Below are 27439 nucleotides of genomic sequence, written 5' to 3' on the forward strand. Positions count from 1 at the left end.
AAATTAACCAACAGGAAACGCTGCAGAACAAGGGTTCAGCTGGAAGCAATGTATCAAAGACACCAGGACTCTGACCAAGATACTGAGTACTTTGGCACACAAGGGAAACTTTGTCTTAGAGAATTACTGTTGGAACTAGCAAAAATGCATCCTCAACCTATCCGTTTCCTTTTCCATTTTCCTTTTCAAGCTATCCTCCCTTTTCCAAGCTATCTCTCCCTTTTCAATGCTGTTTTTTTGTATCTAACTCAAGCAGTTTGCTTTTGTTAGGTGGCATATCTTGAAACACCACTTCCCCTGGAGAACTAGCTATTTCATGCAGAGGCAATGCATGCACTATTTTTAGTAACTTTCTTTAATACCAGATTGTCTTCCCTGTATATTTCAAAGATGTTCAGCTGATTTTCCCAAGTGTGTATAAAGACTATGGTCTTTATCTGTTTGTTGTTTTTTTTTTCTTTGGTTGGTTTTTTTTTAAGAAGAAGAAGTGGCTTTTATATTCTTGAAACATATTTAAATGATTGATATCGATCATTTAAATAGCAAAAAAGATGATGTCTTCTTTCTTTTCAACTACATAATCTCCACAGAGCAGGGAATCCATGCACAGCAATTCAAGAAAGGCTTGACCAATAAGTCTGTCATCAGCCTTGGGTGAAGTAATAGAAAAGCTGATCTAGAGGTCAAGAGGTAAAGAACAATACAAAGAAATTGATAAAAATGGTCTCATGAAAAGTGAGCTTAACAAACAGACTGCAATTCATTATTTGACCATTATTATTATCAGTTTATTATGATATAGCACAATAACGTGGCATCTGCATTCTTTAAAGATACTGAAAAGCTGAAAAAATGTGTAAAAGAATCACAAACATTATTTTGAGTCCTGAAGGAAGGTGTTGCAGGAGGAGGCAGAGAGTTCAAGCTGATTTAATTAACAAGAGAAAAAAGGGAGAAGTAATTCAGGTACAAAGGCCCCTAGCAGGACAATATACTAATGATTACTCTAAATCAGTGAAGACACTCCAACAACTGCTGAAGCTAATCAAATTCACACAGGAGGCTTAAATTTTAACAATGTGAGCAATTAACCTTTGGAGCAAATATCATGGATCTCTGAGCATCTGCAGATTAAAACTTCATATCTTTCTGTAAATTGTGCTTTAGAACAAAGTTGTTTGGCTTGTTATAGTGATAAATGGCTGATATTTAATGATCTGTAACATGGACGAGATGAAAGTAGGAGATATCAAGGTCTTTTCTGGATTTAAACCTTATGAATGTATGATGCCTCAATTAAATTTAGAAACAAGGACAGTAGGGCCAAAGGGGATATTTTGGCCTGGTTGTTCTAGCCAGATTTTCTCATCCCAAACTTAATCATATGCTTAATAAAGAACTACTGTCTGCACTGATATAAAAATGAAAATAATCCAGGATTATGTAAATTACCTTGGTGAGGGCAATAAAAAGGGGGACAAGTTTTTTTGTGATTTCTTCATGAGCTCCACCTTTTTGTAATTGCAGGAGATACCAGCATCAACTCATTATCACTGATGTGCTTCTCAGAAATACTTCAAGTTTTGTTGATCACAGAAATGTGGGATTGTGTAATGAATATGAATTAATGACTTCATTAACTGGTAGATCAGTGAACAAATGTAAATGCATTTCACTGCTAATACCATGAACAGTTTTATTCATTTTCAATTACAGTTCAATTATGCTTATTATGTCAATAATATTCATGTAATGCACAGGAGATGTGAGAATAGCATGATAAACAGAAAGATGCCAGAATTTAATGTCAACGTAGTGCAGTGATACAAAAAGAACTGCAGATATGGCACACATAAAATGTGGACATTAACTTATAAGGATTAGTAATACTACAAAGGAATTAATTCCAGGTTGGGGTGTTGCTCCTGTGTTACAGGTAGTTTTTAGCAACCTGATAAGTTTACCAAGAAAAAAGAAATGGCAGAGCCAAGACAAGAACAGTTCTGACTTCACAGCAGAATACACTGCCTCAGATGGCAGTGTCAACAAATGGCAAGCCTTTACAATTTGCAAAATGTGATCAAGAATAAAGGGTAAGATTCGGTAAAGGGTTCGGAACTAAAAGTTGATCATCTGAGGTGTAGAATCCAGAACCCTGATCAAGATAACTAGCTTCCATATGCAGAGAATCTGCGATTATAACATGATCCAAAGTAATTGACATACTAATTACCAATACTTAAAACCTTTTTTAAAAAACCTGTGACAGTTTAGTCAGTAGAAGACTACTGATGATCACAGGTGCAAACCACAGAACTTCTTTTTCAAGCACCTGTTTTTTCAGGAAAATGCTTCCTTCTTAAAAGTCACTGCACTGAACTATTCTTTGAAGAAAGGTTTTTATATCATTCCTTTTCAAGGAATGAATGAAGCTTAATTCTTTAGAATATTCTTACAAGAACTGGTATTGCTGTTTCTTCAGTAGTCACTGTGTTACTCATTCAGAGGATAGTTTTGGATGTAATTTTCTTTCATCTTTTCTTTCTTTTTCTTTATTTTCAGAGGAAAAACCAATCCACTTTTCCACCACTCCAGTTGGATACCTTAGGTTTCCAGTATTTCGTGAAAAATTTAAGATGCTGTGGTATAGAAAAGTAACACAAATATAACACAGGAACTGGTGCTTTTGTAGGGCAAAACTCATGTTTGATCTCAAGACATTGGGTGGACTATCAAACAATTTTGATCAGGTAGTGAGTGCTCTGGGCTGCCACTTTCAAAAGAAAGTGGTAGCTGCAATTTTACTTTCTGAATAGCCCCATACTGCTTTTGTTTAAGTATACCCCAAGAACAAAAACCAGAATGGTACTTTGATATAGTATCCTGATCTTAATCTTAATTTAAGTGCAAGTTAAATGCAGACCCCTAAGAGTTCAAGGGGGAGGCAATTGGACAGCTGAAAATGACTAAAGCTCTACCACTCCATAACTGGATTTTTTTGCAGTCTTATTTATAATGATTTATACAACTGAAAATGTTTCTGTAGGGTAATTTTTTTTCTAGGTTGGAAGTTCTTGTTCATTGAGTAGGAATTTGGAATACAGTTGAGGTCAAGAAGGCATATATTCAAGAAACTGAGATTGACTAAAGAAGCAAACATTAAATGCTACTTCTAAGAACTGTGAAAAAGTGCTTTTCTTGTTCTTTTTTGTTTGAATTGGATGGTTTTGGCCTCTTTTTACTATATGAATACTGATTTATAACTTAATATCCCTCCTAAAATGTTCTTATTGCTACTATAAAACCAGACATCCTCACCTAGATCAAGTTCCCTGGCTGAGCCTTGCAGCAGTAGCACATACTAGAATATCATAAGGCTGGTCTCAGTCTCCTGTCACAGAGCATATCTAAACAGATAATTGGCTCTGTCATTCTTCTCCAGATGAATTGTGGATCCAAGGGAATACGCAGTTGCAGTTATTCCTAACTGCGTTAGCTGATGCACAGCTTTTGGCAGAAAACTTGAAAATAATCTAAAGCATAAGAAAACAATATGAAACTTAGAGATAACTAGTATAATTGTCCTTCCTCCTCACTGTGTACAGAAGTCTGAAAGATAAGATAAAGTTGCTTTGTTACTGGAGAATGTGCTCTGATGTTGCTATGGGGTGCCTGATACAGCAGAATTGAACCCTGATGATGTCTGTCTCTGAAAGTGAGAAAGTTCATGCCTGTTTAACCACCAGTTGCATGAGATGCCATGATATAATCTCACTTGATAGGTTATTAGTGATCCTTGTTCGTAACCTAGGGCCAGTAGAATTCTGTGACGTAATAGGGGTTGTGACATCAACAGTTCATACTATGTTTGCCAGCTTAAGGTGCCAGCTTGAGTCACCTCTTTAATATGCTTCGTACACCTATCATGCAGTTGCTTCTTATATGAACTCCTGTGGGAGTTTAAGGAGTGAAAAATGGCTTGGACCAGGCTGTAAGAAGATCTCTTCCTCTTACCGTGTTCTGTCTACCTTGTTTTCTGTTAATGAAGGATGTCTGAGAAAGATTGTGATAAGGAAAGTCGCTCTGCTCCTGAATTGATGGATTTCAAGAATGCTGTGAAGGAGTTTCAGAAACTAGTTGAAAAACTAGTAACCCAGAAGACAAAGGAGAAATTAGGCTTGCATATTAAAGATGATGGTAAGAGATATTTTCTTCTGATGGAAAAGTGTAATTTTTATATGGAGAGAAGGTAGGCAAGACTATAGACCTCAAATTAATGTTCGAACTGTGACTTACTGATTTTTGCAAGAAACAGGCATATCGCACTATGAGAATGCTTTTCTCCTTCTGTTAGGATTCAGGTCAAATTATAATGCTATGGATATTGTTCACAAAATAACAATTGTTGGTGCTGCCACATATACAGGTTAGCACAATGCAATGTTTCTACTGATCTGTAAAAACACAAAACCAATGAATTATGTAAATCCAGTTGCTTTATTGTAAGTAATGAGTTCAAAGGTTTGCTTTACTCAATACAAGTGCCTATTGTTGCATGAAAGGATAAACTTTATGCCAGACAGCGTTAAGGTTCAGAGCAACATACCAGAATCATGGTGTGAAAGTAAGGGGAGAAAGCAGAGGTAAGAATTTGTCCCCTGTTCTTTTATCTGTTTCCTGTCATGCATTGCAAATCAGGTAGTTTTTAAAAGACTGAACTGTTTTGCAAAATACCTCACTGAATACAGTATGAGGAGCTAGAACTGACATGCTGTTGATATTGAAGGAGAAATAAACCAGTAGGTAGGGAGGATAAGGAAGGAAGCTGTAGCTTGACAGGTTCTAACTCTCTGGGTATTGTTCCTCCCACGCAGATGAGATAGACTATGAAAAGTTCTGTGCAGCCACACAGGCACTTTTTGGTGCAGAAGTGAAGGACTATAATGTTAAGGCCTTTTTCTGGAAGCTCAGCAACAATCCTGATGTAAGGATAGAATGGTGTGAGGTAAGGATTTCTAAAACTTTATTAAATATAAACAACCAATTAGAATCTTAAAAGGTAACAGTATTTAACTGTTAATTATGTATTGTTCATGAGTCTGTTGTTCATGTGTTCCATGGCATAATGGGGCACTCACATGTCGTTATTTATCCCGGCCACCATTTCTCCCCCAAAACCCAATATTATTTGGAAAACAGATATTCCTTTGAAACTCGAAAATTAGATTAAATGTATTGTTTTGGTTGATCTAAACAAAAACTACATTGAAGAAGTAGCTTGGAGTAGCTTACTTGTCGCTGTTATCCTATTCAAGAAATGATGTTTATTTTTAACAAGTGTCAGTGAAAGATAAGGTATGGAAGACCTTTGCTGAGCCCTGCCTTTCCCCCTTTTTACGTGGGTAAACAGGTGGGTAATTTGAAATTATAGCATTGTCTCTACAAGTTTTTGCTAAGACACTCACTGTACTGCATCTTCTGCTGAAGATCTCTGTCTAATTTCAGACTTCTAAATATATCATGCAAACCAGTTTAACACGTGGCATAATCTGTGCTGCTAATTGTAGCAGGCTCTTAAGAGCAAGATTTGCCCATACTGTGCTTGTTACAAAAGCTGTCCAGTAATTTCAGCAAGCAGGACTTTTAATCTAATTTTTTAATGAAATTAATTATTCCATTCTTTCAAACTCTGAGAGGTATCTGTCCTTATAAAGGCATGTCATTGGAAGTCTGACAAGAAAGGTTAATTAGAATGAATTAAATGAAGCCTGCTTAAGTTAAATTTTTATTTGTAGGTGAACTACTTTTCTTTCCTGCCCCTATCTGTTTGGTAGCTGAACTTGCAAATTAAATACTTTATTAAATCTTAATTATGCTCCACTGGTTTACATGAGTTGAGGAAGTTGGTCTCTGTTCTCTCTGAACCAAGATCCTTGAGCCTATTATGTAGATGCACATGAATAAATGTTAAAGGATGATCTAACTAAATAAAAATACTTTTCCTGCTTATTTTATAAAAGAGCACTGAGCTGTCTACCAGAACTGCTTGTCCTCACACAAGTTTGATATGCTAGATTCCTGACAAGATAGCAGGATCTGGAACATAGAGCCTGAGTATGTCCAGGTCTTCTCCCAAACTACTTCAGTGATATGCTTTGGCCGCAGGCTTATTGACAAAATATGAAATCTGTCATGATTATAGCATGCAATTTATGCTCTCAGGATAAGTCCTATCTATAGCTAAACCATCAGAAATACTTCCTTTTGCTTCCTTTCTTTCCTCTCTTTTCTCTCTTTCCTCTGCTTCCTCTCCTCCCTCTTCCCCTTTTCACAGGGATAAATCTGAGCTTTACTTTAAATGTGAAGCATTAGAGTTATGGCAGCATTTTAGTAGAGAGTTTTTTAACCAGAGAATTCAGTAGGTATTATCTGATTGTGTTGATGCATGAGATCCATTTAATCAAATTTTCTCTCTCTAATGGTGGCAAATAGCAGATCTTTGTAAAAAATGTGTAAGAAAGAGGTAACTATGAAATAGTAGTCCTGGCTCACGCCTCCTTGCTTCTGGCTGCACGTAGCTTAAGGATTTCTTGTGCCAAAGTTGCAACTGCACTCTGTGTTTAGTAACCCTTGATGGTTTTTTAATCTATCCATTTGTAAATTACTTCTCAACTCACCTAAAAAGGATACTTCCATAGCATCCATATTTTACACATTTTGTGAAAAAGTCTTGTTTCTTTTAAACATGTTGCACCTTTTTTTGCACATTATGAGAAATTATAAACACTTGTTCTAGAAAAGTATCTTCTATCAAGTTATTTCCCATGGATAGTATTTCAATCAACTGCTCTATAACAATGACTGATTTGACGTTGTTAGAGCCAATTTATATCAAGAGCATCTATATCATGTGTTACTAAAAGATCCTGTCTTTATTTTTCACCTGAAAACAGAATTGTGTAGATGGGATATAACTCCCTATATAGGGGAGTTATATCCTATGATAGCATAGGTGGCATTACATACATGGCAAGTCCTTGCTGGAATTAAAGCCAGAAGGCAAGGTATTAAAAAGTGGCATGAACTATAAATTAATCAGCAGATTTCCATTTATGTTATGCTGGAACATCACATTATTATTTGAACCTTAAAGATGACCAACATCTGTTCTTTACATATTGTTAGCAATTCCTGTAATTTCTTAATACCATCCTAAAACTAGTGTGTTCAGTCTTTTCAATTTAATATGGTTTTGTGTGGGAATATTTCTGATCAATACCTCCCTTAGCATTGCTTTTAATTATAATGGCACATTACTCACAAACTTTGCTCATGTCAGGCGTTAAAGATTTTCTTCAATAAAGGCCTGGGGGAAATCTTTGAAAGTTAGCTGTAGAAGACATTAAACATCACATAACTGCCTTCTAAAGAATTTACAGATAAGCCCTCTTTAACAGATAGAATTTAAGGCCAAATCCAATTCCTCTGTTATGAAATTCACTTTGTGAGAGCTAAATTTGAAATCTTTTATCTTTGCATGTCTCCAGCTCATATGTTACCCTTTCTTCCTTCCTCTTTCAACATGACAGGAAACTTAAAGGTGAAGTCCTGGATCTGCTCAGGTTTTATTTGAAACTGTAAAAATAGGGGACGGGGAAGATATCTCTGGATTTGCTGGTACATGATGTACACACTAAGCTCCTGAAATGACCAGCTGCCAAAAGACATGCTGAAGAACTGCACAATTGCAGCAGTAGTCAAATTCTTGTACTATTCAAAATTATCTACCTAATTTCAAACTTCTTACTACTCTTTGTCTGGGATTAGAGAGAGGTGACATGGTCTGTTGTGTAGATGTGGCAAGCTAGACACGTATCCTATATATCATAAGATCTGCTCTATGGGTATGAAGCAGGGACTGGTAGAGTATAGTACTTCTGTATTTATGGTGATTGCCAGACTGATGATCCTTTGTTTAGGGAAGCAGAAGAGTAGCAAATAATGTTCCTGCTCATTAGTTTATAAGAGAACTGAAGGAAGAGCTTCTGAAGGAAGCTCAGTTTGTTTACTGGAATGAGCGTTTTTGACTCCAAAACCTTACTTGAGGTTTCCAATGCAATCAGACTTGTTACCTGGGTTACATAATTACACAGGCAAGCACAGTATGCTGTCTAATGAAGGAAGTGAAGCCCCTTTAGTTTCCTTATGAAATGTGTGCGCGATTTGCTTAGGATAAAATTCTCCAGAAACCATTTTTGTGAGCATTCGTCAGATTTTACCAACTGTGAGCTGACTGATGACAGCCTTTTAAAATACCCTGTGTATAAAATTTCCTGAGAAAAGAGGAGTGTGGCATTCAATGAATCTTCAGCATCTCACAGTATGCATTTCATTAGAAGATGGATATCGGTGAGATTATAATAAGTGCTGTAAGGAGTGAAATAAAAATATTTGTTATTTCTCTGTTCAAAAGAATCCTGATTAAAGTATTCATGTTGGAGGTTTTTATTTATTTTCTCCTGTGGGGAGAAATATTTAGTATTATGTAAATGGAAATGCATTCATGATGGAGGTGATAATTCAGTTATGAAATAGACAAAGATCAGACTGTTTAATCAGCTTCAATCTGACATGGATTTCTTTACTTTGAAACAGCATTATCCATGAGTTTGAAATAAAATACTGCATGGAAAACCTCCAGTGAGTTTTTTTGGGTGTTTTGTTTTCTTTCCATTTAGAGGGAAATATGACAGTGATAAGTATTACAAGCTATCTAAACATTGTAGAACATAAAGCTAAACTCCTTTCAGGTCAAAAGGTTAAGATTTATTTTATGGGTAGTGTGGGTATAGAGAGTCAGGGTATAGAGAAAGAGTTGAAAACTGAAGTAAGAAAACTGCTGACTCCTGGAATTCTCTAGATTTAGCTTGCACTGAAACAGAATAATCATTGCATTGATCAATTGATTGTTGTCTAAGCCTAATTTGCATCAACCATAACTTCAATGTCAGCTTTTTGATCTACTGCAATTGTGGTAACATCCTATCTGTAATGATTGCATCAAACCAGGTATTTACAGGTTTATTTGAATGGGTTCAAATAAAATAAAATAGGGTTGGTTTGTGTTCTATGTATTATGTGGTGGTGGTCTTTTCAAAATTTTGTTTCTTGAAAAACTGTACGTTTTCAAAATGGTTCAGGTAATCCTGGAGAGGTACTGGAGTCGGGAATGAAGCCATGTATCATTGAAAAGCTATTTTTCTGCAACATCCTAAATAGCCATCACGGTTTCGGCTGTTTGTGCTCCAGTTTTCTAATGTGATTTTTTTTTTCTAAAAAAGGACTGTATTTCATCCCTGTTCTGCTGAGTTCCCCTGCTGCTTTTAGCACTGCTGAGCACGCCCTCAGTCTCAAAAGTTAAGGAAGAGGGATCCACGTCACTGTGCTCCTTTGATATTTCTCTTTTATCATCTCTGCCTCTCTTTCCTCCCACCCTTCTTTCCCAGAACTCTGTCCCTGACCCTTTGTTCCCCTCTTACTGCTCTCACAGATCTTATTTTCTTTCAAATTTACCTCTCCATATCTGGCCTCTTTTTAGCTTGACAGAATCTTCCAAATATATTTCCATGACCTAAAGGGTCACAGTCTTGTGTAAGTGTTCTTATTTCTTCCTGACATTTCTCTTTTTCAAGTACCTCCATGTTCAAGGGTTTCCTAAGTTCCCAGCAGTCTCCACAACAGTCTCCCCATACTCAAAGGCCACTATTTTATTCAAAAAAACAAACCAAAACAAAACAATAAACAACCCAACATTAAAGGAATTTAAAACCTTCTCTTTAACCTTTGTTAAATTAGGATCTACCCTTAGTCATACACTGGACAGTCTAGCAGCTATCATTTATCAATGGCTTGGGAAATCGGCTTCTGCATCCCTTTCCTAAATGTAGCTGGCACTTTGAAAGCTCTATTTTTCTAATGCCAAACATCTGAGAGACATATAAAATGCATTTTGAGTCATCTTTTATGCTCTTTGTCAACCTCTGGTAGACATTATGGGGTGGAGCTTGTTGGTATCCCCTGTCTCTGTGCTGGAGTCAGCAGAAGACATTTATGCACCTGAAAGGGATTTCCAAGATGCCCTTTCTTTGGCAGTGTTCTGCCTGCTGAGCAGAAGTTCAGATGTAGCACCATCTCATGTATATAAGAAGCATGACAGGGCACACCTAGGTGTCTCACTGATCTGAGAACTTCCATCTTTGTTGGCTTTAGGGCAGCTACTGGCCTAGCCCAACCATTGCATCTGGCATCTTGTCAGGATTTGGGAGTGACCTGATGCTGGGTCAGTCTGTCATTAAAGAAAAAGTCACAAGGCTGTGGCGTTTCACGACACGGACTCAAGTTGATGAGGAGATTCAAATCCAACTTTATTACCACCAAGCCCATTTTTATCCCCTTGTTCAGTACTTTCCCAACCTGCACAAGCATGCCACGTTCAATCTCCAGGCAAATAGTCCAATCACAATGCTGCAGACCCTCTTACAACCTCCATACCTTCAACTGAGATTCCCACCACAACTACATCCTGGCCCGTCCTCCCAAGGCTTGTTTTTCGACCTTCTCTGTCCTTCAGCATTCCAACTCATCGCCCCAGGGCTTGTCAAGCACCAAGGCCTCAGAACTCACTCCCAAACTGTCTTCATGCAAATCTATTGCCTTCACTCCCCACACAAGGTGATATTACAAGAAACTAGGAAGAGTGATGTAAGGGTCTGTAATAGACAAATAATGTATTGACTGATGATGTATGGTAGAAAATTGTGTGCGTGGTAAGGAGGGAGCTGGGAAGTGAAAGATGAAGAGTAATGTTGTGTAAGAATATTTTTCTTTTTTAAAAGATGTACATCTGAATCTCTCAAAGGAGAAAAATGTGAGTTCTGTTGTATAGTATGAAAAATACTGAGCTAGAAAACAGTGCAAAGTTTTGTCTAGCATCCAAAGGGGCATTGCTTTTAGAACTCATGGAAGTCTATATATATAATGTCCATTATATATACTGAGAAAGGAGGTTAAAAAATCTGTGGCGCAGTGTGGCTGAACTTGTTTCCTGAGGAAATGTACACGGGTATAGAGCTTGTGGTTTGGAGAACTGAAACACTGAAGTATTATCACACCCTGGAACAGAAATGAGCTACTTACCTGGATAGTCTGTGTAGGGGTTCTCTGTCATGATCAGTAAAAATGCAACATTGCCTGGCTTAGGGTTAGCTGAAAAAGAATTTAAAAAAAATGGGCAAAAGGGGATTACTTTTTCTGTATGGAAAAGCTCTTCTTCTGTGTAGGCTAAACCACTATTTTGCTTTGAATCTCTCAGTTTATAGAGACGTCTATTTTGTCTGCCTTTTACTGATTTTAATTTCAGCTGAGGTCTGGCTGAGGAAGCACAAGTAGCTTAACTGGGAAAGGGAAACTGGAGATGATAATTTACAAACAGTTGTTAGGAGGCAAAGCTGTATAAACAGCTTCATCAATTAGATGGCTTTTATTTCTAGAAGCCCTGTGTGTGCTGGCTTCTTTCCAAACATTCAAGAAACATTTTGATCTTAGTAGCAGATCTCAGAAATCTAAAATGATATTGACAGCTAAGGTTAAGGCCAATAACATTAGAAAACTTACTGAAAGGATATTAAATGAGGAAAATGTCAGATAAATATTTGACTTTATGCATGTAAACAAATATTCCAGAAGTAGTTTTATTATAAATTGCCTGGTTTGTTCTGTTTAGATTTTTGGCTGTTTCTTAGGAGAAAGTGATGGCATGTCTTCCCAGCTGAAAGAAGAAAACATGGTTTTTCTTCTATCCAAAAAACAGCAGATTGCTCATACAGGTAATATACTTCATTTTGTATCCAAAACTAATATTTTTTAATGCTGTGTGTTGCACATTTTAGTGGAAGTACAGAGATACGATTGTATTTCTGTCTTTGCTTATTATTCATGAGTCTTTTTCTTCTTATGTAGTCCAGAATATGTTTTTTTTACTAAACTTACTGCATCTGAACATTCCACTGCTGCCTTGCCCAATTGTTCATTTTCCCAGATTATTCTGAAAATATTAATGTTCTGACTCTGAGTATTTATTTATGCAGTTACTTATTTATTACTCTGCGTTTCTGTAATTTTCAAATAATATAAAAAGACCTAGCACATCCATAATGCATTAGTGATATTTGAAGGTGAAACATGATTATTTAAATCAAGTATAGGATAATGTATAGTATAATGCACTACTGTCATGGAGTTGGTACCAATATCATTTCAAGAAGAGAAAATGTTGTTGATACTATGATTTAATTTGTTTAGATTTTTTGTGTCTGGAAGATGAAGAGTAATATTTTCTCATTGACAGTTGTGAAGAGAGATGATGCGATTAAGGGTATAGTGAAGGTGCCCCATCTGGATTTCATAGTAACATCCTCTCAGAAAGGAGTGCTAACTGTTTTTAACAAGCAGGTAATTCTGACTCAAACAAACTTAATTTTTCCATTAGGCAGCATAGATGGGAACTGGGTGAACTGTGATCCAGGATGCAAACTTACCCATTAAAAAAAAAATTTTAAAAATCTAGGTATCTTTTTTAATTAAAGTTAACTTTTTCTATCTTTTTTAAATACAGTAGGAAATATACACTGTGATTTTCAATTATAAACCTACTGAACAGTCCATAAAAGTTGATAGAAAGTAGAGATAGCTAATAAGAAACATTCTTAACAGAAGATAGTTTAATATAAATATTATTTATTATTAGAAATATTACATATTTCTTTTTAGAAAAAGTTTTCCTTAATACAAAATATGCTACTGTAATTAACTTTTGCATATCTAATGGAAACCAGGGAATTAACTATTTTCTACAACTACACAAAATATCTAGAATGGGCAGAAATCATTATCAGTTGTTTGCAAAGAAGAGTTACTCAATATAGCAACATCTAGAAACCTGAAAGTCTTGAATTTTCTGACAGTCTACATGATACTGCTTTGCAGTAACTCCCTTATCAGCAGACTCTAAAAGAGCACCATTTTAAGTAGAAGTTCAGGTTCAAGATGCTGTTAAAGTAAAATTTGGAAATTATTATCCCAGATTATCATGTTACTATTTAGAGGTACACATTTCTGGATGCTATGAGGTACATCACACATCTATACTCATTGACACTTTACATTTGAACAATTTTCATACAACCAGTTTGATAAAAATTGCTTCAAACAATACAATAAAGCTTTAACACAGCACTAATCCTTTCTAGGAGCTTTAGCTAATTATTGCATAATGCTTATGAAAGGAGCACGTAAGGCAAGAAAGTACTCTTGTGGATGATTAGGCAACAAAGCAGTAATGCAGTTTTGGTAAATACTAAAATAATTTATTTGAAAGCCTAGTTCTCTGTCCTCTGACGTATTATCCCTCTATCTGCAAAAAATAATTGCACTAAGTATTGTGTTAAAAATAGCTCTCTTCCCCACCCCCTGCTTCTTCATGCTGCTTTCAACTTGAATTGCTGCCTCCTCATAAACTGGACTGATGTCACTCTGACATCAGTGACTGCAGTGTAAATGACCTTACACCCAGCAGCTTAACACAGCAAATTAGACCTCAAATCTCATGTATAAAACTGTATGTTCTGCAAATGACTAAGGCATTACAACAGCAGTCATTTACTCATGATGCAGTCTCTGATCTCTGTTGATCTGAGCAAATGACTTTTGACTTCATTAGAATTGCTCTGATATATCTTCATGCAAGCAAGAGAAAACTTTAGTTCTTTAGCATTGCAATCATTTTGAGTCCTCCTGCTAGAATATGACTCCACATCACAAAAGCAAATGTAGAGTTAGCAACTTTTGTATCATTCTTCTACTCTCAAACACCAAGGATTTGGAAAGAGCTGGCATTAAAATTTCAGCTAGTGAGTTGTTTTCTCTAGTTTGGCTTTGCAGCATATTGGTAAGAGAATATGAAGATGCCGCTTCGTAGGACTTGTGTTCTGGATGAAGGGGCCAAAATATGAGTACGTGAGCAGTGAATTGACAAATAGAGAGGGTTGGTTTTGTATAATTGTTGCATTTTAAAGATTATTAAACATAAGGTGTTCTTGGATGCACATATATCCTGCAGAAGTCAGCATGTTCTATGTACATGAATGAATAATATTTGGTCAGGCAATCCTGTCTCTATTGGATGATGGTGACAGGTATACTTACCACCCTGGGATTTTAAACGCTTCAGAGCCATACACTACACTGTTCACTAATAGTTTGCTGAAAAATGCTGTGCCATGGGTATTTGTATTTGCAGCCTGAAGTGCTACTTGTACCTAGTATTTTGCTGGCACTAGTTGGTGTGTAATCTCAGTCAGCAGTAGCTTGGGTTTCTATATGTCACATCCTACTTCTTCCAGGATTTGAAGCTGTTCTAGCTGTGAAGGACCATTAGAAGCACAATTCTATCAGAAGAACAGCTGATCTGTACTCCACAGTAAAAAAAAAAAATGGTACGGTTTCACTTATTTAGCTCACTTCAATTTAAAAATATAACAAACCCAAACCAAACAAAAAAAAACAACCAAACAAAACAAAAAAATCCCCAAACCAAAACAAACCCCCCACAACCAAAAACCCCCCACAAGCCAACAAACAAAGCACTGTGAGAGAAAGAGAGGGGTTTTTAGTTCCTCAGTATATAGGGGGCACACAAGTAGGTTAAAGATCTTTCTCAGAAGACCTTAACTGCAGATTCCTTCTGTTGAGTACTGTTGTTCTGTTCTACCTGTGATAGAGGAGAGCTGACTGTCTTCAGACTTTTAATTTAATTGTAAACTTGTTGTTGTGACAGCATATATTTGTTTGTTTTTTTTTCAGATGAAGGTTCTGGCAAACACCTCTATTGAAGTAAGTTCACTTTCCTCCTGTGAAATGAATTAAAAATCGGCAGGCACTAAAATGAAATAATTAGAAACTTAGCATTATTCTAATGCTACTGCCAACCTTGAGACTTCTGCATAATTTGTCATAGGGTGCCATAGGTTGGTGTAATTTAAGTAGTAGTAGTTTCTCTGGAATTATTAGAGACAAATTTAGAGACAATCTTAAGAATGATTCAGTTATACACATGCAAGCACTTCTGCTGCTTGTTACAGGAAACTTCAATTTCTTTATGCTGGATCTTTCCCTGACTGTCAACTTCTAATAAATTGGTGCAATAAACACATTTTTTGCTACTTTTGCTGTTATATTGTCAAATATAACATATAAAGTCTATAAATAATGCAAAAGGAAAGGATAAATTGGGGGTATGTTTTACTAATTCTTGCTTTCTTCTGGCATATAAAAATTGCATGTTATGTGTTGAAACGTGATTTTTTCAGCTACATTTTTAGACTCCCAGTTAGCAATTAGAATATTTATCTTCTATAGAGAGGAGAATCTTAGAAAAGAAAATCTGTCTAGGCCAACATTTTCCCCCTCTTGGAGTATTCATTGCTTCTCTAGCTTTCTTCTTTCACTCAAAGTTCACATTCAGATGCTGTATGGAAAATACGAATGTGTACATCATATGGTTTTATTTGTATATGTATTAGACATAAGTTGATGTATGTAGCCTTTGTATAGATCCTCTAAAAGAACCTTCATATGAACAGGCATTCTTGTTTACTCTTCAAGCCAGAAGTGGGTTTAATACTTCTTAGGTTGTCATTTCTGTCATTTTTTCTCTCCTTTTTAGTGAAATAATATCTTAATGATAATCATGTCTCTAAGCTAGTGGATGCTACAGTACAATGGCTAGGATGGTTCACTGGAAAAGAAAAATCAAGCTCAATTTTCCTTGACTGGTTTTCAAATGTTTATTTAACTGCAAGCTGGCCTTTCCCTTCATGAATTACATAGACTTGTTCCTATTTGGAGTAAAATCAGACAGAACGGAAGGCACAAGTTATTCCAACATCTGTTACCCTTTCACTGTTAATTATTTAGGAGAGTAATAGTCCTCAAACCAATGAATGAAGAGTTTTCCCTGAGAACATGCTAAGCATCGGTGTACCTTTCCCTAGCAATGTGTGGGTGCCTACCAGCTAAGAGTTGACAAGTTCTGGTTTGACAGCGTGATTTTGTAGTCACAGATGCTGTGACAAGACAGGGAAGCTGAAGCTGATGGCCTTACCCTATTTGGTGACTCAGCATCATTAGCTACATGGAGAGAATAGTGAGGGAGAAACTGTTATCCAGAATTGTATAATAAAACCGGAGCTAAAATTATTCTGTAGATTGGTGGGAGGCAGAGACTCTGCCTCCCTGAAAAATGTAAGTATATAGAATAACTTAGTTTCTAATGTAATTAAGACACTACCTAAATTTTGTAAAGTTTAGATGCTTAGTTGTGGAAAGTTAAATGTTTCTCATTTTTCCTGGATGTGAGAGGTTGAATCTCATTTATCTCTGTGTATGAAAATCTAAAATTAATTAATTGACTCAAGTGGCTATATCAGATTTTGAAAGGGGCAAAGGGTCCCTATCATTCATTTCTACCATTAGTGAGAAATGATCTAGCTTTCTCTATTCAGTTATTCTATCCTGTGGAAAGAGCTCTGATCTCAGCTGAAGGAAAAACTCAGAAGTCTGTGTCATGTGTGAGCACCCAGTAAATACCCAGTGCATTTTTACCTCCAGGTAGACATGGGATAAGAAGAAAAAGAAAGGATTTCACAGGATGTTGAAGAAGTTACTTATAGCTCCTCTAGAAGAAAGCGTCAGGAGAGTAGACTTTGAGAGTAGGCCTTGGGGCAGAGGTTAGAGGAAAATGTTTGCTCTTTGAAACATTTAAAAAAACATGTCTGAAAAATGGTAGCTCAATCCTGGACATGTGAACATTGTTGTTCCAATATTTTGCTTAATTCCTCTGCTAGAATTAGTAAATTGCATCCCAAGAGCATGTCCCCTGCCTGCCTGAATGATAACAGCCATTTTCACTCTGTCCTGTGTCCTCAAAGTATTTGAATCTGACCTCAGTGTGGGAAACCAGAATACTAGCCTTGAGCTAATATGCCTAAAATACATTTAAGTATAATGAAGATATTTCCCTTGAGTTGCCAAGCTAATGTCTAGCCTTTCCCACTCATTCTTCCTTAACTATTGTCAGACATCAGACTTTCTTCTAACTTCCAAGATTATATTTGCAGGTTAACTGAGCTGTTTCTCCCAGATAGGTGAGAAATACTTTGTGTTCAGCTGGGATAAGTCCCCTCTCAAGGCATATAGTGACTGACTTGGAAAGATTCAGTTACCAGGACTGCATATAACTTTTCAACAGAGGGGGGACATTTGATTTGTACATAAGGACTAGTCATGCCTTCTCGGGCCACTGTCCTGTAATGTGATTTGTTCTGTTTAATAATTTCAAAGTAATATCATAGATTCTTGGTTGTATCTCTAGGCAAGTATGTGAAATACATTTTTAGTATCAATATTTTAAGTCCTTTCATCAGGGCTTGTTTTATTGCCTAAAATTCAACTACAACACAAAAAGAAAGCAAAGGGACATCTGTCCCTCAGGCTTCGTAAAATCTCAAATGGAAAGATTCTCCTTACTGCTTGGTTTTGATTTTCCTTTTGCCTTTCTACTATCTCAGTACATGTGATAGCCAGGAAAACCTTTGCAAGATGCAGCTCTTTTACTTTGATTGCATCATCACAAGCCAGCACTACAAAACAGTGGCTAAATTAGAAGTGTAAAATCAGCTTTCCCACATCAGTAAGTCATTGTTCTCTGGACACTATTTTAAGGACCCTCAAAAGCCACAGTTGACAAAGTCTTCCATAAGAATTACCAAGCAATCCATAAGGTAATTACCAAGCAATCCATAAGGTATCTGCAGGTCTGACATTTTCTGCATGTTATTGTTGAAAACAGCAGAGTTGAAATCCTTGTAAATGTATTACCACTTGTCCACAGGCCATTAGGAAGGAAAGAAGCTTTCTCCTGCAAGTGTTGACATCACTCTGTCAACCAATTTTGCATTCAATAATGGAAATAAAAGTAGAAGTGTCATCAACTGCCTTCAGTTCACTATGGGTTTAGTACTGTGATTTTTGCTTCTGAACTCACTTTGTGGATATAAACTGTATCTTTAGCAACATAGGTCCTTGTTTTAACTCTTTGTCAAGTATTTCCACTGGAACTAATTTTTAGATACTACAAGGGGTTATAGCTTACTTGAAGAACTGCAGTAACAGTGTAACAGTTTAAATGTGTATCAAAAGTTTCTTTGTCACTTTAATCTTGAAAAGAAAGATGTTTCAGTCAGTATTATTTTATAAATGTTTTGAATTATTTTAAAGTAATAGTTAATTCTGCCATTGCACACATAGCAAATGGACCATTTTCCATTTCAATCTCACTCTCGTTTAGGAAGGTCCATTACATTTTTGGAGGAAAAAAAAAAACAGCTATCTATTAATGTCTTAAAAAAATCCAAGCCAAACCCAAACCTCTGGCCAATGTGGTAGTGAATTTGAGTCTCTAATCTTAGAATTTGCAGGAGAAATCATTTTACATTAAGATCTGTATATAGAGGTATAGAGAAAATCCTTCTTTAGCTATCTTTTTTTATTTTCATCAGGATACTGCTTGGATCACAGGGTGCGATTTCCTCCCTCAACTGAAATGTGTTGTGGCTGTAACTGAAAGGACAGTCATCATCTGGAACTATAAAAGTCAGGTATTATGTTGGGTCAGGCAAATGTTAAAGAGGAAGCATGAAGAAGATTAGTCTTTGTTTTCAATATAAATTCACTTTTTGTTGTTCTAACAGGATGAAGGCATTAACATTTTTCTTTGTAGGAACTGCATGAAACAGTGGAATTTATATTTTGCACCACATGGGTAAAATATTTTGATGCTCGCCATGCTCAGACAGGTGAATGGAAGCTTTTCTGTCAGTCCAATTTGGAAGGCTCAAAAATTTATTCTCCACACGTTATTCTCCAGGTTTCCTCCAGTCATTACGTCAGCAAGAGTTGAAAGTCTCCTGACTATCACTGAATAGGAGCAGTTCTCATTCAAGACCACAGAAATAACATATAGACAGTTCTATATCTGTTATGTCTCCTTAATGTTTCTGCTACATGGACAACATTGAAGCAGTTAATTTCTATGGCATTTGAACAGTTGCCAGTTTGGGTTGGCAAGGATGGAGTCAGGCAGTAGAACCAGTGACCAGCATAATGGAGATGACCCAAAATCCCATTTCCAGACCTTCTCAGTCTAGAAAAATGCCACAGTGGCTTGCAGCTGTATTCATTCCAAGTATCTCAATTCCTGAAAATTGAAACACCTGCCCACATAAGTACACTTGGTTCTTCCAGGTTGTATTAATAGTTAGGACTCAAATATAATTTCTTTCCCTGTGTTATTGCTGCATTTAGTGGTTTGAATAATTCTTTAATTTGTCTATTTCCCATTTTCTACTAGACAGCATCTTATTTTTGAACAGGAAATCATAGAGAGTCTTAGCAAATACACCATCCCACTTAGCATGGTGAGATCCTCCCTAAAATTTGTAACTATTTCCTCACTGAAATAGAAAAGTAACCTATGAAATAAAGCCCCAATGAAATCTTTGAAATTTGCATTTAACTTCACTTAGTGATGATCTTCTGTGAGTTTCTAATAGCAGGAAACAGCTATCACAGGGGGAGCTTGAAAAAACAAAGTCAAGAATTGAATGGTGAAGCGAGTAGATAAGCATGATGTTCAGTTAACTTAAGGGCTTGCATGCAATAGCTAATCAATTACCTACTGTATTTCACAGAATATTTGCTTTGTCATCAAACCAATGGAAAATTGCCTGCTCTGTGTTTGCACGGTGACTGTATCAAAGCAAGTGGCTAAGGATACTATCCTAATGGGAGACGATAAGGGTTATGTTTATTTGCTTACTGTGAACAGTGATCACTTGGCATTAAAAAAACGTAAAGGCAAAAGAGAATCACAACTTCAGGTCTTGGACTCCAAAACTTTTCACATGTAAGTTGCTTATGATAAAATAGTATCAGTCTAGCAATTTTGGTTTTCTATTTTGGTTTTCTCCTGAGTACATGGAGGATTAGCTTTTCTGTATAAATTAACCCCATCTACCAAAAAAAGAATTTTTCAAACTGTAGCAAGTGTGATTTGCTTACTGTTGTGTGAAAGAACTGCCATCATTACCAGTAGGGGATCTTACAAGAGAACTTTCAACTTCCATGGAAGAATTCACAATTGCTGTTACCCAGTTTGACATAGGCACAGCTTTATTGTGCCTTATTAGATGGAAGCATAATTGCAAATAGAGAAGTGCATATACAACCCTAATTTTAGCTCTGCTTGCTTTTGGCTCTGTATCTGCCCTGGATATTAAATTTTAGCATAGGTTATGTATAATCTCACAGTAAAAATCCCTGTCTCCCCATGGACATACTGCAGTTGATGCTAGTGTATCCCAATAACATCTCAATTTATATCCCTAGTGTTAAGCGCAAGCTACATGACGACTGGGTTATGAAAGTTAAGTATATTTCTGACCTACATTGTTTTGGATCCTGCTCCTCAGACAGCATTTGTTCATTTGTTTTGGATGATGTAAAGCGACTAGAGGACAACTTGTAAGTATATCACATCTTCTGAAAAAACAGACCTCTTGCTATATAACTTTGCATGAGATCAGTGCCTTGCAAGGTGCCATCCTGTTGTATGGAAGTTGTCTTTTCTGTAAGTATTGTTAATACAAACAAAAATACAGCTGCTTAAATGCATAACAATTTTGTTTGTTAGCTTTTGATGTAGGAGACAACTATCCGTATATGTTCATTACTCACAGCCCTTAAAAATAAGTTGTGTTGGCAGTGTTGTTCACTCCAACTTCTCAGCAGGCTAATTTTAGTTAGAAGAATGATTGCTTTGTTACGTGTATGTCATATATCCATTCATTAAAAATTTATATGCACACTAAAATATCTTTAAGTTTCATTTATGGTTTTAATTTCACAATTTCAGTTACATAAGCTTCAACCAACAAAACAATTTATTCTGAGAGCTGTGAAATTGATTTACTATACAGGAAAGAGGTTGTGGCCTCCTTATTTGGCCATATCCTTATTCGTATGGCCATCAGTGCTACAGCTGATTCCAAGCCTTTCTAATCTATGATTTTAGAATAGTTTATAGCCCAATTAGAAAATAGATAATACAAAGACAATCGGATGTAAAGAACTTTAAATAACTTATAGATAGAACTGTTCATTCAAATATCTCAAAGCATTGTAAACATCAGATCAGTTTCACAATTCCTCTGTAAGGTACATCCAGAGAGAAATAGGTTTTGAAAGCTAGTAACAATTATGATAATCCAGTTAATGTCTTGTATAATGTAGGCCATAAATATTCACATAATAATTCTTGCATCAATCTAATAATTTCAGTTTTTATGAGCATTGCATGTCTGTTCGGGTTAGGAAAGTGAAATATGAAATAGAGCTTGTCCAAGGTCATATACTGTATAAAGAGAAAAGCTGAGAAACCCCATTTGATTTTGTTAAGAGTTTTGGAATTAATTTGAAGAGAAAGAAAACAAAGACTGCAGAGCCAAAAGTATGGTCAAAAGAGTGTATGCTACCACCTTACATTGTAATACAGAACATTAACTATAAATATCTGGGTAGGTCTTTTTCATTTAACATTGATTATAATTTTGTCTCCAACTGAATAAATACATTTCTCTAAGTAGTTTCATGCAACACCTCAATGAAATTATATTTAGACAACTGAAAAATTACACAGCTGTTAAAATGAAATTAATAGCTCTAAAAATGGGCATGGATCAAATTTCTTTGAAATGCCAATTTCATACGTAATTATACTTGAAATATATGACTTACTGGTGCCAACAAAATAAATTTCCCCAGTTAACATTGCAGCCAGCAATTGCTATTGTGCTTGAAGGGGGATGCAATGATCTTATCTCCTATGTGACTGTCAAGTTTCTTTGTGGATAATGGCTGATAAGCAGTTATAAACTTTTCTTGTATCTAAAACTGGGAGGGTGTAGGTGGGATCATAAGGTGCTTCTGTTGGAAGGCCATGACTTGGGCAGGAATTCATGCTGCCAGAAGCCCTTATTCACACTGATGTTGGAAGATGTCGTGGTTTAAACCCAGGACAGAAGAGTATCAAGACCATTCATTAAAGAGCCAATAGAGGGTTATATAAAAGTATTACATTAAAGAATTAAGGGAAAAAAGATAATAAATCCTGATGAAATCTGCCACACATTTATATCAATTAGTTGCTATTTTATATCATTAAGAGAATTGGGACTCCTCTGTTAGAGGTCTGGAAAGAAAGCTTTGCTTCTGCTATGTAATAGGGAGTGAACAGCCTAGAAAGAATAAGCTCTTTCATTAATCTTCAAAGTTTCCAGAGTCTTTTGTAAAATTTACTGTTATCAGTAATGTTTTCAATATCTATGGTTACAATTTAGCCTGGAATAAATGAACTACCTACTTGTCTGGATTTCAAGGAAAAAAATTAAATGTGTACCCATTTAATTCTGTACAGCCAATTTACATTGACAGTCACTGTTTCCTGGGAGAGGCTGGTGTTAGTCATGCTATTGCTCAAAGATCAAGAAAATATTCACTTATTAGTAGGAATGTATGAAACATGGAGAGACAAGCAGAAGTTGCTCAAAGGATGGGTTTGGAAGGGACACTGAGATAATCCCAGTCTGTGTTGGGTGTTTGAATTCCTGTGCTTCATCAGTGAATACAACAGAATAATTCAGCTGAGTTCAGAGGCCTGTGGTGTCTTCATGTTGTTATACAACACAAAATAGATAAAATAGAGGCTATGCATTATACAATTATACATAAGCAGCAGAAAAGTAACTGCACTTCATGCAAAAATAGAGGCCATAATACACCTCCATGTATGGAATGGGCAAAGGCAGTTGGTTTGATACTTTCCTCAGTGATGAACTGCTTTAAGCATGGAGATGTGTGTGAGGGTTTACTTTATCAACAGCTACCATTTTAGTATACTGTTTGGAGTATGACTGATAAAGGATTAAGATGTTCAAATCAGAGACTTATTATTTTAATGGAAAGTTCAGTATGTTCCTATTTTATTAATGCTAGTATCACTGTAAGGCTATATAAGTCACTGTTATAAATCAATTTGCTTTTAACAAGAGACTGTATACATTATGCAAACAGCTATTTATATACTATAGAAAAATAAGGTGGAATGACTGTAGACTATTTTCCTAATGTTTCTTACCTGTAATAATTTTTTTTTCTTTCATTAATGATTACAGACCTGTAAAGGAATTTTCTGTCCCTAAAGGAGTCAATGCCTTTACATACTGTAGAAAAGCAAAACTAATTGTCACTGGTGGTAAGTATTGGATTTTTTTCTCAAGAGATTGTACTGTTGTGGTTTTTTTTCCCCAGTTAAATAAGATCAAGTAAAGCTGAGTTAGTATCTTAAAAATTTAAATAATTCTTAAGATAGTGTCTTAAATTATAGGAAATAGATGTCTTGCTTTTAATTGCTGGGAGCCTTACTCTGAAAAGATATACTTCCTTACAGGAATCTATCAAGGGCTCAGTCTGGCTTGGAATCAAGTATCATAGAATCATAGAATGGCTTGGTTGGAAATGACCTTAAGATCATCTAGTTCCAACTCCCCTGCCATGGGCAGGGATGCCTCACCCTAGACCATGTCACCCAAGGCTCTGTGCAACCTGTCCTTGAACACTGCCAGCGATGGAGCATTTACCGCTTCTTTGAACAACCTTTTCCAGTGCTTCTCCACCCTCACAGTAAAGAACTTTTTGTTTATATCTAGCCTGAACTTCCCCTATTTATGTTTTAACCTGTTACCTCTTGTCCTACCACTACAGTCCCTGATGAAGAGTCCCTCTCCGGCATCCTTGTAGATCGCTTTCAGATATTGGAAGGTTGCTATGAGGTCTCTACACAGCCTTCTCTTCTCATAAGATAAAACAGGAGAAACAATATGTTGAACTACTCTAAGGCACCTTTCCAAGTCACAGTGATGGTCTTGGCCAGGTTATACACATTATTCCTTGCATTATTAGCAGGGCTCCCATCCTTTCCTATTACTCTTTGGCCATCCTTTCCTGTGTTAAGCAATCAGATCCTATAAAACAGAATGTGGTTAGCATTTCCTACAGGTAAAACTGGAGGATTCTACTGTAGTATTAAAACCATCATGAAGTGTCGGAATAGTACAGGTCAATTACACAAGAACTAATAAAAGTTTCTGTCACACACTGAAAATTCTTACAGAAATAGCAGAGGAAGAGAAAAATCTGCATAAACTTCCTTCGTAAGACTAGCTATGGTATGCCAGACCAAAGGTCAGCCTAACGCACTATCCCCTCATTGACAGTGACCAGCAATAAAGGCTTATGGCAGAGTATAGGAATAGGGCAGTCATGAAGCAATACTTGCCCTAGGTACATGTGTTAGTTGAAATATCTGTCCTACAGGTAACAAAGCATTAACTTCTCTGAATCTAACACTACTAAAACCTCACGTTTTACTGGAATTCACTGTATGGTTGATATGAGCCATGTCTGAAAAAGATTAATTGAATGTGAAAAAGGTTGGGGAAAACCTATCACACAGAGACTGAAGAGTGCATTTTTTATAACCTAGAAAAATGGTAATTAACAAGGAATATCGTTGCTGTCTTTAAAAATATAAGGAGGATAAATATTAGACCACAAATTAGAGCAGATAAGTTTGAGAAGGGTTTTCTGAATAGCAGCAGTTGCCGAAAGAAATGCCCTCATCTGCTTAAAATTTTTGAAAGTATAGAGGCTGGAGGCTAGACTTGGAATGCAGAACCTCCTATCCCATCTAAACAGCTACCTAATCAGAATACTGTAGAAGCAGACGAGCTTTCTCAATACTGCATTTTAATTTGTCTTGACTTTCACTGCACAAAAGTACAGAAAGCATGGGTAACATGACAAAAGCTTAATAATACGGTGTTCAAGGATTCTGTAATGAAGATTTTGAAAAAGTATAAGAATTGTACTTGTAACAATATTTTAGTCTATTTCTGGACCATAACATTTACATATCCTTGAGTTGGAATCCTGTATTGTTTGTTCATTCATTGACCTTCACCTTGATATTAAATGGCATCCTCCTGCCTCTCACCATTATTCCCAGTGCTTAGCTCTGCTGCTTCCTTTAAGCACAAAATTAAATTATTCCTGAGCTAAATTACTAACAGTCACAGGAGACAGTGAGAATGCATGGCCAAAGACAGACAGGAAAGGATCATCTCTTTCAAATTTCACTGTGAAGTTTAGATTAACCAAGGGCTACTATGAAGCTGCACCCAGAATTAAGAACAAAGTTACAGTGCTTGAGAGTTCCATCTACTAAAAGTTGAGCTTTAGAGTTCAGTGCTATATTAAGAAAATACACTGCTCATGATGATGCAATAGTCTGACTAGAGTGCACTATGTTTCTGTATCTCCATATCTGTTGTCTAGCTGAGAAACATGTATTGATGATCCAGTTAAAACAATCAATGACCAGAGCAGGTGAATAATTCATGTATCATAATATATAGATTTCTTGGTGACATAGGCAAACATTTGCGGAAGCTATGTTCATATGTCACATCCAGCAATTAAAAGAAACAAATCCAACCTTTGATTGTAGGCTAGCTTCTAAAGTATTCAGTGGGGATAAATCTACTAACCACTTTACTAACTCCCAAACTATTGATATTTAGACAGGTATTTATAGTGCAAATAGTACTCAAAACACTACAATGTATTATTACAATGTGAAGTGACTATTTCAGAAGTCATGTTTTAACAGCCTTACTCTTTCATAATTTATTTAGATGTATTTGAATAAATTAATGAGTTTGTCAGTTCTGTGACTCAACATAATTTTGTCTTCCTGATATCTGACATTTATAATAATGAATAAGAAAGATAAAAGCAAACTTGCTACAGCATTCACTTTTTATGCTAAAAGCTAGACTTCATCCAGTAAAGTGTTAAAAGCCTGATAGTGGCCTAAAATACATAGCCCACAGTAATTTAGAATAACTTTTCTGTGTAGTATTTTGCATTAATATTATGTTGAAGGGTAAAATTATATGGTTTTCTTCTTATTCTGTATCCATTTCAATTCCAATCGTGTCTTATCAGCTCAGGAAACAGCTACAGTTAAAACCAAATTATGTGTATATATAAAAGCTGGAGGTGATCACTTTTAAATGATATGACACAGCAACTTCTAACACTATTAGTTCCTCAAATCCAGGTATGGTTCTTCTGTGAACAATAAAATAGAAGAAAAACAATTAGTAATTTCTAAGTATAGCAGTAGCAGCTTAAGACTGATACAAGGAAGTCCTTTGTACTTGCTTAGTATTCTTTGTGTATTCCTGGCACAAGTGAAGTAACTCGTAACATATTTTTCTTTTACTGGCGCTATACATTGGCATTGACATTTTCAGGAATTTCTCAAGAATCCTAGTTACAGAAACCACATTTCAGGACTAGTATTAGCCTTCAGAAGCATTGCAGACTCTTTTCTGTGATGCATTCTAAATTTAAGAAGAATATATGACTGCAGAAAAAGAAAGAGACATTGGTCAATATGATAAACATATGAACTTGTGTTAATTTACCAGTTATCTAACTGTTCCAAAGAGGTTTTGTAAATATTACAACTCAAGATTATTTTGAAGTCAGGCTTGAAGGTATGACAAGCTGTTTTAAAGAATAAGGGGTATGTCTGTGTGAGAAAAGCAGTATAGAAAGAAAACACGAGTTATATTTTTCATTTCTATTTTATCAGAGGATGCTAAGCTAGGCCTAGCATTTGTCATTCAAAAATGCTATTGTTCTCAAGGGGGTTCCAACACCATTGAGACGCAGACATCTCAGCAGAACAGTGTAAGCAATGAAAATGATTTGACAAAGCATCACATGTTCAAAAATGGTATTGGAATCCATAACATCCAGTTAGAATAGAGCTGTGGTCAGAGAATCTGAGTTTAAAAAAAACACCAAAAAACAAGCAAACCAACAAAAGCCTCTCACACCCCCAAAAAAATACAACCAGAAAACAAAACCAAAACCAAACAAATCCATAACAAAATACAACCAAGCCTAGAAAAAAACAAACCCCCCAAAACAACCAACCAAACAAAAAAGCAACAACAGACCCTATATATTTTCATAATTATTTAGTTGGGATGAGAGAACACTGAACTGAGCCCATCATGATTTAAATCATTGATTTCACAGAATCTTAAATATTTGCTAACAGATATGTAGAAAG

General features: G+C 36.0%; 1 protein-coding gene across 2 annotated transcripts in view; it reads left to right on the top strand.

Moving 5' to 3' along the window:
* Nucleotides 1-3681: 3681 nt before the first annotated feature.
* Nucleotides 3682-27439, top strand: part of WDR64 (WD repeat domain 64) — a 61343-nt gene continuing 37585 nt past the window's right edge. For both annotated transcript variants that reach the window (XR_008972798.1, XM_057414519.1), the window contains exons 1-9: nucleotides 3682-4197; nucleotides 4875-5005; nucleotides 11783-11885; nucleotides 12407-12510; nucleotides 14920-14949; nucleotides 18675-18773; nucleotides 19866-20080; nucleotides 20563-20697; nucleotides 23406-23485. Coding sequence is in view for 1 of the 2 variants with exons in the window: in XM_057414519.1 (XP_057270502.1) it covers nucleotides 4050-4197; nucleotides 4875-5005; nucleotides 11783-11885; nucleotides 12407-12510; nucleotides 14920-14949; nucleotides 18675-18773; nucleotides 19866-20080; nucleotides 20563-20697; nucleotides 23406-23485 (1045 nt within the window). In the remaining variant the exon portion in view is untranslated. The remainder of the gene's footprint in view (nucleotides 4198-4874; nucleotides 5006-11782; nucleotides 11886-12406; nucleotides 12511-14919; nucleotides 14950-18674; nucleotides 18774-19865; nucleotides 20081-20562; nucleotides 20698-23405; nucleotides 23486-27439) is intronic.

This window comes from Pezoporus wallicus, unplaced genomic scaffold (genome assembly GCF_028554395.1).
Source record: "Pezoporus wallicus isolate ANWC-B61680 ecotype Strahan unplaced genomic scaffold, APGP_CSIRO_Pwel_v1 contig_8042, whole genome shotgun sequence".
Classification (NCBI taxonomy): domain Eukaryota; kingdom Metazoa; phylum Chordata; class Aves; order Psittaciformes; family Psittacidae; genus Pezoporus; species Pezoporus wallicus.